The sequence below is a fragment of the Homalodisca vitripennis genome, chromosome 7, assembly GCF_021130785.1.
Source record: "Homalodisca vitripennis isolate AUS2020 chromosome 7, UT_GWSS_2.1, whole genome shotgun sequence".
In the NCBI taxonomy this organism is placed as follows: domain Eukaryota; kingdom Metazoa; phylum Arthropoda; class Insecta; order Hemiptera; family Cicadellidae; genus Homalodisca; species Homalodisca vitripennis.
In genome coordinates this window covers 133,735,978-133,752,719 of record NC_060213.1, presented here as the reverse complement: position 1 = coordinate 133,752,719, position 16,742 = coordinate 133,735,978, and the positions used below count along the sequence as shown (strand labels likewise).

The following is a 16,742-nucleotide window of genomic DNA, read 5'->3' as shown; positions in this document are numbered from 1 at the left end:
CATTTAAAATGTAAATTAAAAGCGATGAAATATATTAAAGAACAAGATGAAATTTAAGCTAAAATGTTGGCATAAACCCACATCCGTTATAAAAGTGCTTACAGAGCGGTTTTATATTTTTCCGTCCGGGGACAGTTGGAGACTAACTTCACCCAAGGTTACCTTCTAAAAGGAAAGGTGGATGAAATATTATATCTCAACCCCTTTCTTTCCCTGAATTACGAAAATATTCAGGAAGCACATTCTCAGCATTTTGCTATAGGATTGTGTAACGGCGCGGCGTTTAATGAAGTAGATTTTATACTTACAACATACCTAGAGGTAAGGAGTATGGCATAACAGAAATCGTGAATTTATGTAATTTATTTAAATAGTTAATATTAGCAACTAATATGTATTAAAGATTTTGTTATTTATTGATGAAAATATGTTTGTATGAACACAATGAACTTTGATTGATCATGTGTTGCCTTCTGTCGCTTACTGAGCTATTTTTGTTTGGTAAATTAAAAAGATTTTTTAACACTGCAAAAGCTTAGTTATACTCGTACTACTAATCTATGTTTAAAATAATATTGGTTTCAATACAAATTATGTAATGCTTTTGCCATATATAGGTAAGAATTATGTGTATTCTTAAAATAACGCTTCTTGTCAAAAAAATTGATTCAAATGCCATAATTAACAATTTGAAACGTTAATTAATTAAAACGTTTAGATTTGTATGCCCTTAAAACAACAAACATTGTGGGAGCTTATTATAGATTTAGAGATGAAATATAATTCACTTTTATAGGTGAAAAAGAACTTGTAACAAACATAACAAAACACTTTTCAATATTACTCCATGTCTGAGGTTACCTCAGTTAAATTAAATCCCGATAACTTAATAGATTCCATAGGGTGGTTTTAGATTTAACTGAAGGTCACTTTTAAGAGTTGCAAGTGAAAATTTAACTGAGGAAAATCATCTTTTAATATTTAATACATTGTTAACCTCTAACAATTGCGTGACTCTGTATATTTCATTCTCAGGGGGAACATACAATGGGATAGGGTACAATAAGCGGACACGGTTTTTTATATCGAAATTGGCAAACGATATTAATTAATAATAAACATCGATATAATCAATCGATACTGATTAATTATTTTTTACGATTAATTAAATAATCTATATAAATAGTTGTAAACACTCTCAAAATGTAACTTATGTAATAATTCAATTTTATATAAGTAACATTTGATTATGAAAATGACAGTCAATTTTAGAAAACTACACGACATTGCTTTGAAAGATGATACATGTTTTTCATGACTTCAACATGTTGGACTCGTGCTGAAAAACCCATTTTGTGAAATTTGTGGGAAAGAAACAAATATGGCCGTCTTCAGTTTTCCTAATTTTGGTAATAATAATTCTTGTTTGGTCACTGTGAATATTAGATTCATGTTTTAATTTAAAACATATGATTGTTATTGAGAACTATAGATACTTTGTATCGATTGATAGTCTAGGATTTGAGATGTGAATATTAGGTATCGATGATTACATTCTTCGATATAAAAAAACCGGGTCCACTTATCGTACCCTACCCATAGAATGCAAGTTGGCTCTTGATAAATCCTTGTGATTTGATTCAGACGAAGAGGAGCTGTAATTATTGTATATTCCGTTTATTTAAAAATGAATGTATTCTATAACTAAATAAAAATACACTAATTGAGCTCGGAATTAGTGTGGGAAATTTCAATTTTAAATTTAGTTATAGAATATATTTATCATGCTATTTTATTACTACCTATCGTATATATATAAAATGAATTACAAATTTTTATAAAATATTAGGCTTTAAAAGTTCTTTAAATTACCTTAATATTAGCAGATAGTAATAACAAAGTGTATCTTAATCGTTCTATAAATAAAACGTAACAGCCAAACGATTAGCAACATAATCTTTAGTGGCATTGTACGTAGTCAGGTTGTATAATGACATGTTCATGTCTTGTAAATGATACATAATGAATCGATGTACTCAAGCTAAATGTACAAATCTAGAGCTTAATATAGCATTATGCTCTGGTGAGACGTCGTGGCGCCTGTTCATGTGAGTGGAGACGCTCTTTGTACAAAACGACGCCTCTACGACTGCATTTACTCCGCAGAACAGACTCGAACTTAGAAGAAGATTCAAACCTGCTTCATCTTATTTCATAAATAAATATCTTCTATATTAATTTTAAAATATATCATTTTTAAATTTGCACTTTTTGTGTTTTAAAAATATTTCAAGTTTGAATTTATATAATCTACCTATCCTAGACATCTAATATCACTAACATTGCGTTACTGTTTAAATGTTTTTCGTCTTAAAATTTTGTAGACTTATTATATAAGAAATTACATATCAGCAATATAACTCTCATGCTGTAAGTTATTGGCTAAAATCGTGAGTGATAAATCATACAAAGATTATTTAAAGGTTCATACAAAGTTACAGATATAGGACAGACTGAAATTACATTTTACCAGTCTCTTCGAGTGATATAATTCGCTCAGTTAGATAAGTCATCACTTAAAATTCATATTTTTTTTTGTAAACGCTACAGCCTAAATTATGAGAATATGGTGTTCAGTCAACATTGTGTTTCATACGTGATATTGCTATGCTATAGTATATGCCCCAGTTAAGTTTTTAACGATGTAATCAAACTGACAATGTTTGTATTAAACTAATATGTAAATTTATACCATTGCTATATGTTCAAAATATGACGACTGCAAAGTTCAAATATTTTTTCATTATTTAAAAGTAAGTAATATTAACATTATGGACTCGCGCTGCAGAGGTGCTGTGAGTCAACAACAGGAATTTCCTTTGAAACGAGGAGCCTCTCTTCGATTAGAAGTGCTCAGAAATTGTTATTCAACCTGGGTAGTGATGTTTGAACAGGGAATGTCAATCGCCTTCTGTCTAAGTAAAATTTTCAAGTGAAATCCCTCTCTCTGCAGTTGGCAGAGGAAGCGCGGGAAGGAGAAGCTCCAAGTTAAAAGAGAGCCCCTCTCTGCTTTCTTTCCAGGTAGATGTAGATTAAAATACTTATTTATCTCAAGAAAAACGTATTTTATTCCTGAAGGCAAAGTAGAGAAGTTTATTTACCGCAGTTCAAACAAACACCTAAAACGTACATTAAGAAGAAAATCAATTGTCAATAAGAGGCACCACAGTTCCAAACTTTAACAAAACATTATATTAACCTAATCAAAAACCCTTAGAAATATCAGAAAATTAAAAAAAAACCAGGAGTTTGAAATGAAAAATTTTTTAAGAGTAAAATACGTGTTTTTAGTTCAAAAAAATCTTTCTAAGATATTTAAAAAGAAAAACAATTTCATGCTGAAGAAAATTACAAACAAAAGAATTAATTTCTTATCAGATAGTGAGGATTAGCCAGATCAGCCAACTGTGAAGATTCGCATATATTCTGTTCCATTGATGATGAGGGCAAGGCATTGGACTATCCATTATGTATCGACGTTTTTTTTTTCTTCACAAGGCATTGGACCATCCATTGAGTATCGAAGATTCTCTTCTTCACATTTCACTGGACTATCCATTGAGTAACGAAGATTCTTTCCTTCACAAGGCATTTGACCATCTATTTTGTATCGAAGATATTCTTCTGTACAAGGCATTGGACCACCCATTGAGTGTAAAAAATCTTCTTCTTCACAAACTTTTGGACCTTCAATTGAGTACCGAAGTTTTCTCTTCTTAACAAGGCATTGGACCATCCATTAATCATCGAAGATTATTTTCTTTTACAAGGCATTGGACCATCCATGGAGTATAAAAGATTTTCTTTTTCACAAGGTGTTGGACCTTCCATTGAGTACCGAAGTTTCTCTTCTTTAAAAGGCATTGGACCAGCCATTAAGCATCGAAGATTATTTTATTCACAAGGCATTGGACCTTCTACTGTGTATTTAAAGTTTTTTCTTCTTCACGGCATTTCACCGTTCAATGAATACTGACGTTTTTATTCTTTACAAAGCTTTGAACCATCATTTAAGTATTGAAGTCTTTCTTCTTCAAACTGTGTGTATTACCCGCAGCCGTTTCGTTTACAACCTGCATGACTTTGAGTAATTTCACAGAACACCGGGGTCCTGGCTCTATGATGCAAATTATAACACTACCTCTAGGTCTTTGACAACGTTGAATAAAGTAGTCTCGTGTATTGGATGAGATGGCTGTATGTTGAGATGGTTCATAAAAATATAGTCAAAATACTCTCTATTCGTTCTTATACCGGCCAACTGGGTTAAAAAAAATCAAGATGGCTGATTTAAAAGCTTGTTGATATTTGTGCTCCGTGTTTTACTGTCATTCTGTGGTTTTCTGATCTTTGCCGGTGGTTTTTGTGATCATCACTTTTCGTAAGTTCAGTGTGGATATTTGTTTTAATCACGCCAACCCGAAATTCTTCCTGACGAGCCGTTAAATTCTTCAACCCCACAAACCAACTAACGTGATGCAGCATATGTTACAAAACCTCATTACTGTTGTCATCTGTTAATAACACCTGTCTTTGATCATTGCTATACGTCATACTAGCGTAATCTGCGAAACTTTTTTTGCCACAGCCTTCTGGATCATCTACCATCCACTCTGTTTCTACAAGCTGTACTATAAGAAACTCTTCTACTCCGATCAATTCATCTGGCTGTCGATTCGAGTTGATTGTTTACTCGGGGTGAACTGAGTAGCCCTGATTTAAACAATATCTACAAATATGGATTCGGAGTCGAAGTCAACATGCGTTCCTTGTTGTAAAAAAGTTATAAATACCGATGAAGGACTCCAATGTGATGGCCCCTGTGATCGATGGTTTCATCGTACTTGCGTTGGGATTTCTAAGACTGAGTATCTGAAAATTGCAAGCGATAATTCAGTTAAATGGTTTTGTACACGCGTGGATTGTGTTACCGCTCCGTCTGTGTCTAGTTTTGAATACAATTCTTTCAGCACTTGCTCAAAAGATCGACGACCTTTCAGCCAAAGTTGACCGCCTCAACGATTTACCGGAAAATGTTAAACTTATCCAGGATGATGTCAAGGCTATCCATGACAAATTTGAACAACTTGAGCCTCGTATTGAGCGTCTTGAACACAGAGTCTCCGATATTGAGAGTAGAGTCGATGCAAGACTGGCTGGCGGTAGTGGTTTTGAGGAAACCCTGATGGAGATCAATGATCGTAATAAACGTCTGTGTAATGTAATTCTTTACGGTATTGCTGAAAGCTCCCAATCAAACACTGAATCTAAAAGAAAACACGACAAACAGCAAATTAAACAGCTTTTGTCTGAAGTTTACCAGGAAGCTAACCTTGAATCTATTAAATTCTTTAGAATTGGAGTAAATACGAAAAATAATTCCAGGCCGATAAAAGTCATTTTCCCTGATGCTGACCAAGCTCGAATTTTCGCCAAACGTTTCTCGGACAAATATGCAAATGGTGATGGTGGAATCAGTATGTCTAGAGATCGCACAGTTAAAGAGCGAAATCATCTTCAGAAACTCAGAGCAGACCTTGAAGCGAGGAGGAATGCTGGCGAGAATGACCTGACTATAAGGTACATTAATGGAGTTCCCTCTATTTCCAAGTTGAAATCAAAAAACGTTTAGACTCCAACGGTCAAAAGAAAATCAGTGTGTTTTTTCAAAACGTCAATGGACTGAGATCTAAACTTGTAACCCTGCGCCAATCTCTTAGTCCATTCCGTATATGATGTGATTGTATTGGTGGAGACCAACCTTACAGGGGATATAAGTAATGTTGAACTTGGTTTCTTCAATTACAGGGTGTATAGATGTGATAGGACCTCTCTATCGAGCCGGAAAACCAGTGGTGGTGGGGTGATTGTGGCAATACGGGACCGGTTTGATTCCTGGGAACTCTCTCAGTCTTCTCTAAACATTGAATGTGTCTTTGCAGCCATGAAGCTAAGGAATTCTATTCTTGTCCTTGGTGGTGTATATCTGCCTCCTAATCAGAACTCTACCCAATACATGGAATTTGCATCTATTCTGGAGGAACTGTCAATTACCGTTCAAGACATACACCCATTATTGATTATTGAAGATTTTAACTTGCCGAACGTGGACTGGTCCAGTCTCTTTACCCACCTCAACACATCAGCCCAACATATTTATGATGTTATGAATTTCCTTGATCTTAAAGCAGTACAATAATATCTACAATGATCGAGGTGTCCTTCTGGATTTGGTCTTTTCTTCTGTGAACTTGCAAGTCCTGAATGCCTCAGACCCTCTTCTTCCTGTGGAATGTCACCATCCTGCGCTGGAAATGGACCTGGATATTAATACTTCAGAAAACCTCTACTATAGTGCATTTGTTCCCAATCTGAGGAAATGTGATCTAGACCATGTGTTTGACTGGGTTCAGCGTCTGAACTATCCTGTGTTCGATAACAGTGTTCCTGTCGAAGACTTATTTTCAGAATTTTGTTTCCAACTTAGCTGCAATATCAGGAGCGCATGTCCATCTAAATACGTTGGTAAACGAGCCTTTCCTGTTTGGTTCTCCCCTGAACTAAAAGCTGTGATCATCAGGAAGAAGATACTTCATAGGCGCTACAAACAAACTCTTGATAACCGTCTTTATTATCAATTTTGTGGTGTTCGTGCAGCATGTAGTAGACTAACGAGGGAATGCTACTCAACATATATTCAGTCCATTGACTCATCTCTGAAGAGTAACGTTCGAGTCTTCTGGAGTTTTGTCAATTCTTCCAAGAAGGACTCCATCACTTCCTTCTCGATTGCAGCTCGATCATGAATTTGCTGAAAATTCTCAAGACATCTCTAACATGTTTGCCAAGTTTTTTTCCTCTGTGTACAAGGCTCCATCTTCATCTCCACCTATATATGACCTCAAGGCATGTACCACTCTCTCTTCCTGCTGTGTAACCTGTGCTGAGGTGGAGGGTGTACTGAATTCGCTTGATGTGAACAAGGGAGCTGGCCCTGACGACATCTCTCCATTGATTATGAAATTCTGCAGTAGCGTCTTATCTCCTCACCTTACCATATACTTCAACATGCTCATGGCTGCCGGAATCTTTCCCTCTAATCTCAAATTGGCTTATATAGTACCTATCTTCAAGTCTGGTTCTCTCCCGCTGACGTCAAGAATTATCGCCCGGTAGTTGTTCAGTCATCAATTGCCAAGATCTTTGAATCCCTGGTTCTGAAGAGGTTGTCATTCCATCTCTGAAGGGTGTTATCTGTGCTGAACAACATGGCTTTATGAAAGGACGCTCGACTACTACTAATCTACTAGCCTTCCAAGATCACATTCTCACTGCCTTCTCAGAATCTCATCAGGTGGACTCCATATACACAGACTTCTCTAAAGCTTTCGATCGTGTAAGCCATGAACACCTGGTGGCCAAGCTTGAAGCTATTGGACTCAGTGGAAGCCTGTTGATGTGGTTGAAGAGCTATCTTCGGGATCGTTCTCTTCGGGTTCGGGTTGCTGGCTGTTTGTCGAAGCCTTTCTCTGCTACATCAGGTGTGCCTCAGGGATCGCTGTTGGGCCCTGTTCTCTTCTCAATATTTATCAATGACTTAGTCCAGTACACCCAAGGATCAAAAGTTTTACTCTTCGCCGATGATGCTAAATTCTTCAGAACAATAAAAACCCTCAACGATATCCAGGCTTTACAGAACAGTATTGATCTGTTGATGAAGTGGTGTTATGATAATGACATGTCATTAAATATTTCCAAATGCTCTATGATATCTTTCTCCAGGTCTAGCACACCTATCATATTCCCTTACACACTTGAAGATCAACCCCTCTCGCGTTCTCTGATGATAAGGGACCTTGGAGTCATGCTTTCTCCTAATTTAAACCCTCAAGAACATGTTAACTATATTTTGTAAGAGAGCTAATTCTGCCCTATACTTCGTCATACGGAACAGCCGCAACATGTTCTCTATTCATGCTCTACGGATCCTTTATATCCATCTGGTGAGACCCTTACTGGAATATTCTTCACCTGTTTGGAGCCCTTTACTTGATTGGCCAGATTGATGGAACTTGAGAAACGTTCAAACCCGTTTCGTTCCGTTTTGTTGGTGTGCTGCTAGGCTTCGACTACCGCACTGCTCCAATTCATGATCTGCGACTTCAGTTAAACTTGATGCCACTTCACACAAGACGAATAATCAATGACCTACTGTTCCTGAGGAAGCTGATTAACTCGAACATTGATGCCCCAGATCTACTTGTCAAGCTGGACTTCCGCACTTCTTGACACCTGCGCCACACCACCCATCCTTTCGCTAGACGTCAGTATTCGACCCAGTACTTGTTCCACAGCACCTTTCCTCGCCTCCAGCTGCTGGCCAACAGCATGCCGGAACGACATTGATCTGTTTTGTACAGGTGAGGAGGCCTTCAAAAAGAAGTTGTTGGACTGGAAGGCACTGCATTGAATCTGTATTCGGCAATCAAAAACTGTAGTTATTAGTATAACATATGGTGCATGTTCATTAGTTTTTTTTTCCTAATTCTATTTACTTATCATGATCCTCAATATTAATTATAAATTATTGTTATTTATTTGTTATCGTTGTTAAAATTTGTTACGAATTCTATAGATTCTATTTTGTTACTCTAATACTGTTAATATTTATTACAATTACGTAGATTTTATTTACCTTTACTAGTATAGTAAATAAATAGTATAGTAAATAGTTATATTTATTGTAAATCATATAGCTTTATTTATTTTTATTGTTGCATAGTGTTGGCTGTATTGTTCCCTGCATGTTTGGCTTGGTGCTTGAGCTAGGGCTTAAGCACCAATTAGTGTAAAGTCCAATTGCAATGTTTGGCTTGTCCCTTCTCATACCTTAAGTTTTTTTTAAGTTTTAAATTCCGTTGCATGTTTGGCTTGGCCCTTTGTGTTTATAAGTATTAGTCATCTTGAGAAACTATGTAAAACTGTAACCCGTTGTAAATTGGGTCTTTTGACCGTTGGAAGTTAAATAAATAAATAAAATGGGTGGGGGGGGGGGGGGGTGGGGGGGGGGGGGGGTGGGGGGGGGGGGGGGTGGGGGGGGGGGGGGGTGGGGGGGGGGGGGGGTGGGGGGGGGGGGGGGTAATAGCTGGATTATTCAGTGTACTAAACTTTATCCAGAATATAATTTCTTTTAAGGAGAGGCCGATCTGCCTTTTGAGTCTTATTCTGCCTGTCCTCATGGGCCACCGTTCTGTGTGAGGATCTTATCGAAGGGAATGAGGTCGAAAGTCGATAAATTACAAGGTCAATTGTACAGATAAAGTGCATAGAATGCACAGACAGGATTAATTAAACCTGTGCTTTCTTGGTCATAGTTAAAAGTTCGACGACTTAGTCCACTCTACAACGGCCGTTCCATTAGTATAATGCAAATGGCTTTTCAAAAACAAAACAAAAAGATTTAAAGTAAAAATGCAAAAATTTCATTAGAACTTTTGATGTGTCAATAATATAGGAAAAGGAAAGCATGTATATAGAGTTTGAGTGTCACCTCATACATTGTTTGATATTATGTTACTTGTTTAGCGCTGATATAATAGCTTTTTGAATAAACAAATATACAAAATTAAGTGAGATTTTGTACACTAACAAGTCATTATCATCTTAACCTCTTTTAAATCCTATTTGTATCGGTTATTGATATAAACATAAGATGTATTATTATAAATTTAATCACATCTCCAGCTTTTGTGATATATTGTAGGAAAATAAACTAAAAACTACTAGCACGTGTATGTAATAATATACCGTAAAATATTTTTATTTTAATGGGCGTCCGGGGTCCATTTTGGGTCAAAATTTCAATTGTTATTTGTTGACATATTTGTATTCATTGGAATCTTACGAGTAATTTGACATATCATGCATACAATTTGGACGAGTGCAACCTTATGTAATTAATTTATTTGTAATAGTCTGCACTGTGTTTTTTGCTGGCAGGGGCGTCAGGGCGTGGGACGTATGTTTATACATAGTACTACAGTTGTAATAATATAAGCTACACATACTTGTTATGTTGGTAACACTGTTTGTTCTGTACTGTCATATGGTTCTTTCTCATTTGTTGTCATCTGTTATAACCAAAGTTTCTGTGTTATTTGCTTTGTGAATTGTGTTGTTTACACTTCCCGATGATAAAATTATTGGGGGGAAAGGTAGGTTTACTCTTGAGGCTATAAATGAAATTCAATTATACTATGGGATGGCCATTATAATAAATGTTGACAGTCTGGTAAATATGAAGAAGGCTGTTTGGGCGGAGTATTTCCATCTCATTTCAACAAATGAAGAACCAGCGCACAGTTTGTGTCCGAAAACTGCTGATACGTGGTGCAAATACCAACAAGCTATCATGAAGAAAGAAGCCTATGACCACAATGAACACTTCCACATTGCCCCTGTAGTAATGGAACAGGTTAATCGAATTTTCAAGGACTTTTCTAACCCCACGCTGCTGGCGAAATGTCTTCATGGACAGACCCAAAATCCGAGCGAGTCGCTAAACAGTGTGGTGTGGTCGCTTATTCCAAAATCGACTTTAGTTATGAAAAAGACCATTTAGTTTGGTGTTTACGAAGCCATTGCCTGTTTCAACAAAGGAAACATTGTTAAATGTGAAGTACTCAAGAAAGTAGGTATAATGCCAGGCAAAAACTGTATTGAGGTTATGAAGCGATTCGACAAGATGCGCATAAGGAAGGCGCAAAAGGCGGTGAAAGAGATTAAAAGAAGTGTCACCAGAAGCGGGAGGCAGCTAAAGGCGTCTGGAGCATATATATGAGCAGGAGGATCCAGATAACCCAGCCTATGCAGCAGGAATGCACTGAGGGTACAGGAGTGCACTATTGTTTAGGTTATAGCCTAGAATAAATGGAATTCCCGAAAAACTTGTTTTTTTACATTTTCGGTACCCATATCTTCCAAACTATTCGAGGTATTAGTATAGTTTTTGTTTTGTTCACAATTTCATGGTTTTTATTTACAGCACAGGAAATTTTGTTTTAAAACCTAACACTAATTCTACATGGTTGCAAAGTCAAAATTTTCGAATAAAAAAGTAAATTTTAGAAAATTTTTTTTTTTAAATTACCTAAATAAAGTTATTTTATAAATTCCTGTGCCATAAATACTCTAAAGGACATACATAACAAAATAACAAATTATTAGAGTAGGCTACGACGTAAGGTTTTAGAGATATGTATACCTTACAATGACTAATTTAACATGCGCAGCATATGGCCCCCGGACGCCCCTTAGGTTCACATTAAAAAATGGTCCGAATAATAAAACAAATTACTCTTTGCAATTTTAATCGCTAGTAACGTTTAAATTAAAGTATTTAAATTTCATGAAACGATGGTACTTGGATAAGATGCGATCATAGGTGCCCCTCTGCAACTATCATGAGGCTGAGTAGAGTCGTACGTATTCTGCAACTATCATTAGGGCTGAGTAGAGTCGTACGTATTCTACAACTATCATGAGGCTGAGTAGAGTCGTACGTATTCTGCAACTATCATGAGGCTGAGTAGAGTCGTACGTATTCTGCAACTATCATGAGGCTGAATAGAGTCGTACGTATTCTGCAACTATCATGAGGCTGATTAGAGTAATACGTATTCTGCAACTATCATGAGGCTGAGTAGAGTCGTACGTATTCTGCAACTATCATGAGGGGCTGAGTAGAGTCGTACGTATTCTGCAACTATCATGAGGCTGAGTAGAGTTGTACGTATTCTGCAACTATCATGAGGCTGATTAGAGTCGTACGTATTCTGCAACTATCATGAGGCTGAGTAGAGTCGTACGTATTCTGCAACTATCATGAGGCTGATTAGAGTCGTACGTATTCTGCAACTATCATGAGGCTGAGTAGAGTCGTACGTATTCTGCAACTATCATGAGGCTGATTAGAGTCGTACGTATTCTGCAAACTATCATGAGGCTGAATAGAGTCGTACGTATTCTGCAACTATCATGAGGCTGATTAGAGTAATACGTATTCTGCAACTATCATGAGGCTGATTAGAGTAATACGTATTCTGCAACTATCATGAGGCTGAGTAGAGTCGTACGTATTCTGCAACTATCATGAGGCTGAGTAGAGTCGTACGTATTCTGCAACTATCATGAGGCTGATTAGAGTCGTACGTATTCTGCAACTATCATGAGGCTGAGTAGAGTCGTACGTATTCTGCAACTATCATGAGGCTGATTAGAGTCGTACGTATTCTGCAACTATCATGATGGGGCTGAGTATAGTCGTACGTATTCTGCAACTATCATGATGGGGCTGAGTAGAGTCGTACGTATTCTGCAACTATCATGAGGCTGAATAGAGTCGTACGTATTCTGCAACTATCATGAGGCTGATTAGAGTCGTACGTATTCTGCAACTATCATGAGGCTGAGTAGAGTCGTACGTATTCTGCAACTATCATGAGGGGCTGAGTAGAGTCGTACGTATTCTGCAACTATCATGAGGCTGAGTAGAGTCGTACGTATTCTGCAACTATCATGAGGCTGATTAGAGTCGTACGTATTCTGCAACTATCATGAGGCTGAGTAGAGTCGTACGTATTCTGCAACTATCATGAGGCTGAGTAGAGTCGTACGTATTCTGCAACTATCATGAGGCTGATTAGAGTAATACGTATTCTGCAACTATCATGAGGCTGATTAGAGTAATACGTATTCTGCAACTATCATGATGGGGCTGAGTATAGTCGTACGTATTCTGCAACTATCATGAGGCTGAGTAGAGTCGTACGTATTCTGCAACTATCATGAGGCTGAGTATAGTCGTACGTATTCTGCAACTATCATGAGGCTGAGTAGAGTCGTACGTATTCTGCAACTATCATGAGGCTGAGTAGAGTTGTACGTATTCTGCAACTATCATGAGGCTGAGTAGAGTCGTACGTATTCTGAATATATATGGATACTGAAAACAAAACCATTGACCTATTTGACAGTGAAAAAATAGGATATTTCATGAAACAAAGAGAAATATTGGCCTTGCAGAAAGTCTTTTCGTTAATAAAACAATATTACTAATTCCTGGACCCAGCTGGTCGTTAAAGTGACAAACTGAATGTTGACGATTTAATTAACTTCCGGACATTCAAACAGCGCTACAGTTTTCATCCAATACCGTCTTGTTTATTGATTTTTTTCCAAGAAACGTGGCATTGAAGAGTATTTATGCAGTGTGTTTAGGGTAGTCTTCTACTATCTGAATTATACATTTGCAGGCTTATTTATCCAATAAGAATATATTGTTATTGGCAAGAGAGATTGATTTTATTTGCAATAGTAAAACAATATTTTCAACATGTATTCCTGAAGTTTGAATGTCTAAAAAGTATCAGAAAAAATATATGCTACGCTGAAAAATATTCATTACAATCAACACCGTTATTGATTATGTCACGAGCACATTTTCTCTTCACAGAACGAGGTATTAATTTAGGTTTCATAGTGAGCTGTTAGTCATTTTCATTAAAAGTTGAAACCAGTTTCAAAGATCTATTAGAACAAGCAGGAGAGCTCTATGCCTATTCCCCTGCTTATGATATTAAAAAACATCACTTATAAATCCAAATACCCCCCTAGTAAAAGGTAGTTTAAACATTAGGAGTATCTTTGGTAAAGTTTATAACGTTTTATATAGCTATCTGAGGAAGAATAAATGAAATATTACAGCAAGAGGACACAACAGTTATTGAGAGTAAACGTTCAAACTTTATCGGAAGTTTGTGACATAACCGTGGCAGCTGCACTTGTGATGGCAGTAAAACTGTGTCGTTTATGTCAATTTGACATCACCAGAGAGACACTACAGTACTACAGACCTGCTCAGGCCCGCTGTTACAGAATACTGAACTATGCCATATATCTCCTTCACACGATTTATATTAATATAACACATCTCCAAGATTGTAAGCCAAACTTAACAGATGTGAATTTTCCGATGTTTATATATTTTTAAATTTTATCACCGTGTTGTACAGTTGTATGTTCAAAATCTATTACGATTACATATTTGACGAAATAATAATTACGATTGTTGAAATTGGAACTAACGTATTTACGAAAAACTGTATGGAGCCAAAACTATTTTCAGAAGATAAAGGTTTAGTTTTACCACAAAATTACCAGGTTTCTTGTTATATCCAAGAGTAATGTATGTATCAACTCTCATAGTTTCTCTATCAAGAGTAATGCACAGAAGGGCAGATAGAAGAACAGACAGACAGACAGATAGACAGATATAGAACGTCACAATTTCAATAATACCCTGTTGGGTCTATAATTATTCATGTATTAGATGATCCAAAGAAGATCAAAATACGTAAAAACACCTCTCTTGATCTCATGAATATACAAATACAAGTATTGTAATAACAATATGGCTAGTCTAATTAAATTTAAGCCTCTAAGTTGTTTCTGTATATTGCCTAATATATATTTAGCACGACTGTAATGTTATTACAGATTTGTTTTACGTGTTTTTTCTGAATTTATCAAATTCTGAAAATTCAATCTGAACATATTCAAATCAATTAGGGTTACTAAACTGTTAAAATATACCATTCTATGTAGGATAAATTCTACATCCTAATTTTAAACATTTTTGTGAGCCGAGTTTCGTTGTTAAAACTGTTTTAATTACGAAGGAACATAAAACTGTGACATATTAAAATAGTTAGCATACTTACCTTATATCACCGAAAGCCTTCATTTGACTTTGCTATTTATATCAAATGAAGGCAAATAGAGGAAACACAAATGGTGAATGTAGGAGGAAAAAGTCTTTGGTGAATGGGCTGAATCCACCTCTGGACACGAAAGCCCAGAATACTTTAATTTTATTTAGGAACTATAAATTTAAACAATTTAAACAGCTACAGGTCTCAAGATAGCGGCCGGTACAATGTTGTTGCCTAGACGAAAGAGTTAGGTTCCCTCATTCGTGTGATAGATCACATGTTGTCTTTTTGAGCACTATTGTTTTAATATTCGTTTGAAACATAAAAATAACTTAATCAAACTATTTTTTACCTACGCGAAAGAGCATTGGATAATAGATATTGGAATAAGGTACAGCCTATTTATGTACTCAGTCATTATGTAGGAATAGGATTTTCAGTTTATCAAGATATTTGATTGCGGTACTCAATATATTGAGGGTCTAGAAGTTGGTACTCAGTCGATTGAGTCACTCAAAGACTTAATGCTTAAAATAGTAAAGAACGGAAGTTAGTTTAAAAGGTCATTTACATTTAGTATTCAGCCCATCAAAACATTGCAATACTCTTCTAAATATATTAAGACGTTACATAATGTAGCGTAGTTGTTTAATGCGAATGAAGGAGAGCAATAACGTTCCCTTTTATTGCCCATCAGGGGATGTGCAGTTACATTAGCTGTGTGGCATGTAATAAACAATGTCATATATTACGTTCAAATGGGGAATATCCCATTTTAAAATGCTTTAGAAAAAGTTTAATAACGATGAGCACCATCTTCATCCTTCCGTATACGATTGTACATAAGTTTTATTTTCATAGGTAAAACCAAAGGTCGCAGTTAAAATATTTAGCACTCTCTTTTCAGTCCCAATTCTTTTATTATAACAATGTAAATGCTAATTTTGATAAGGTGTAAGAGTGCTTGGAAAGAGGAGTAACTTTACTCATGTTAATGTTTTAATGATTCGATGACCTGGTCAAGTTGATTCTAATTGGTAAAAGTAATAACTGATAATAAGCGGTAAAGTGGCTTCCTTTATGACAAGAATGTATATTATACCATTGCCATATTTCAGCTGGCCATGCCAATCTTTTATATATATATATATATATATATTTTTAACTAAGTCGATGCTTTATTTATAAAATAACATCCGAATAACAATAACAGCTGAAGTAAAACCATAAAATAACAATAATAACAATATGTCATTCAACGCACATAACATTTGCGAGTAACATTATTTTTAACCTGTTTAATTTATTTTTATTGGTATGTTATTCTATACTTGCATAAATAATTCTTCATTTGCAATATCATATTATTATCTATAACCACATCGGTTATTTCGAGCAAATTTCGATCGTTAAATTGATTTAAATCTGAAAATTGTTAAGTAGAACGAATATAATATTTCTAATATTATGTGGTGTTCTCCAAGGCTTTCAATGATTTGCTAATGACATAATTTAAATGTCCGTATAATGACGAGCGGTATTTAGTTTAATAGCTTTTAGCGTTTGTTAGACTTTTAAATAGCTACACACTTCTCGGTTGAAATTTCATCCACTCCTCTAATTAGCCAGTGAATGGGTATAACATGGAAGTCTAAAAGTGCAAATCTCTTAGAGGGACAAACTGTATAGTAGCAATTCATTTTGTACTACAATTAACATGTTTTAATATTTTACTTGATATCTCTGTTCGCGATAACGCAGGAAATGTTACAAGAACATAAGGTGTGGAGACAAAGTACTGAGTCACGCAGTTAACCCTTTGTGGTTTATAATACATTATTGCCAGTTCCTAGCCACATCGAGTAAACTAAATAACAAAGAACCCCATCCGGTTCCACGAAATAATTAACC

The 16,742-nt window shown here is 35.9% G+C and overlaps 1 protein-coding gene across 1 annotated transcript; it reads left to right on the top strand.

The window, feature by feature from the left end:
- Nucleotides 1-4,855: 4,855 nt before the first annotated feature.
- LOC124366894 lies at nt 4,856-8,349 on the top strand. The gene is made up of 4 exons (XM_046823494.1): nt 4,856-4,928; nt 5,031-5,261; nt 7,284-7,760; nt 8,183-8,349. Exons 1-4 carry the CDS (start codon nt 4,856-4,858, stop codon nt 8,347-8,349), a joined length of 948 nt encoding a protein of 315 aa, XP_046679450.1.
- The last annotated feature ends 8,393 nt before the right edge of the window (nt 8,350-16,742 follow it).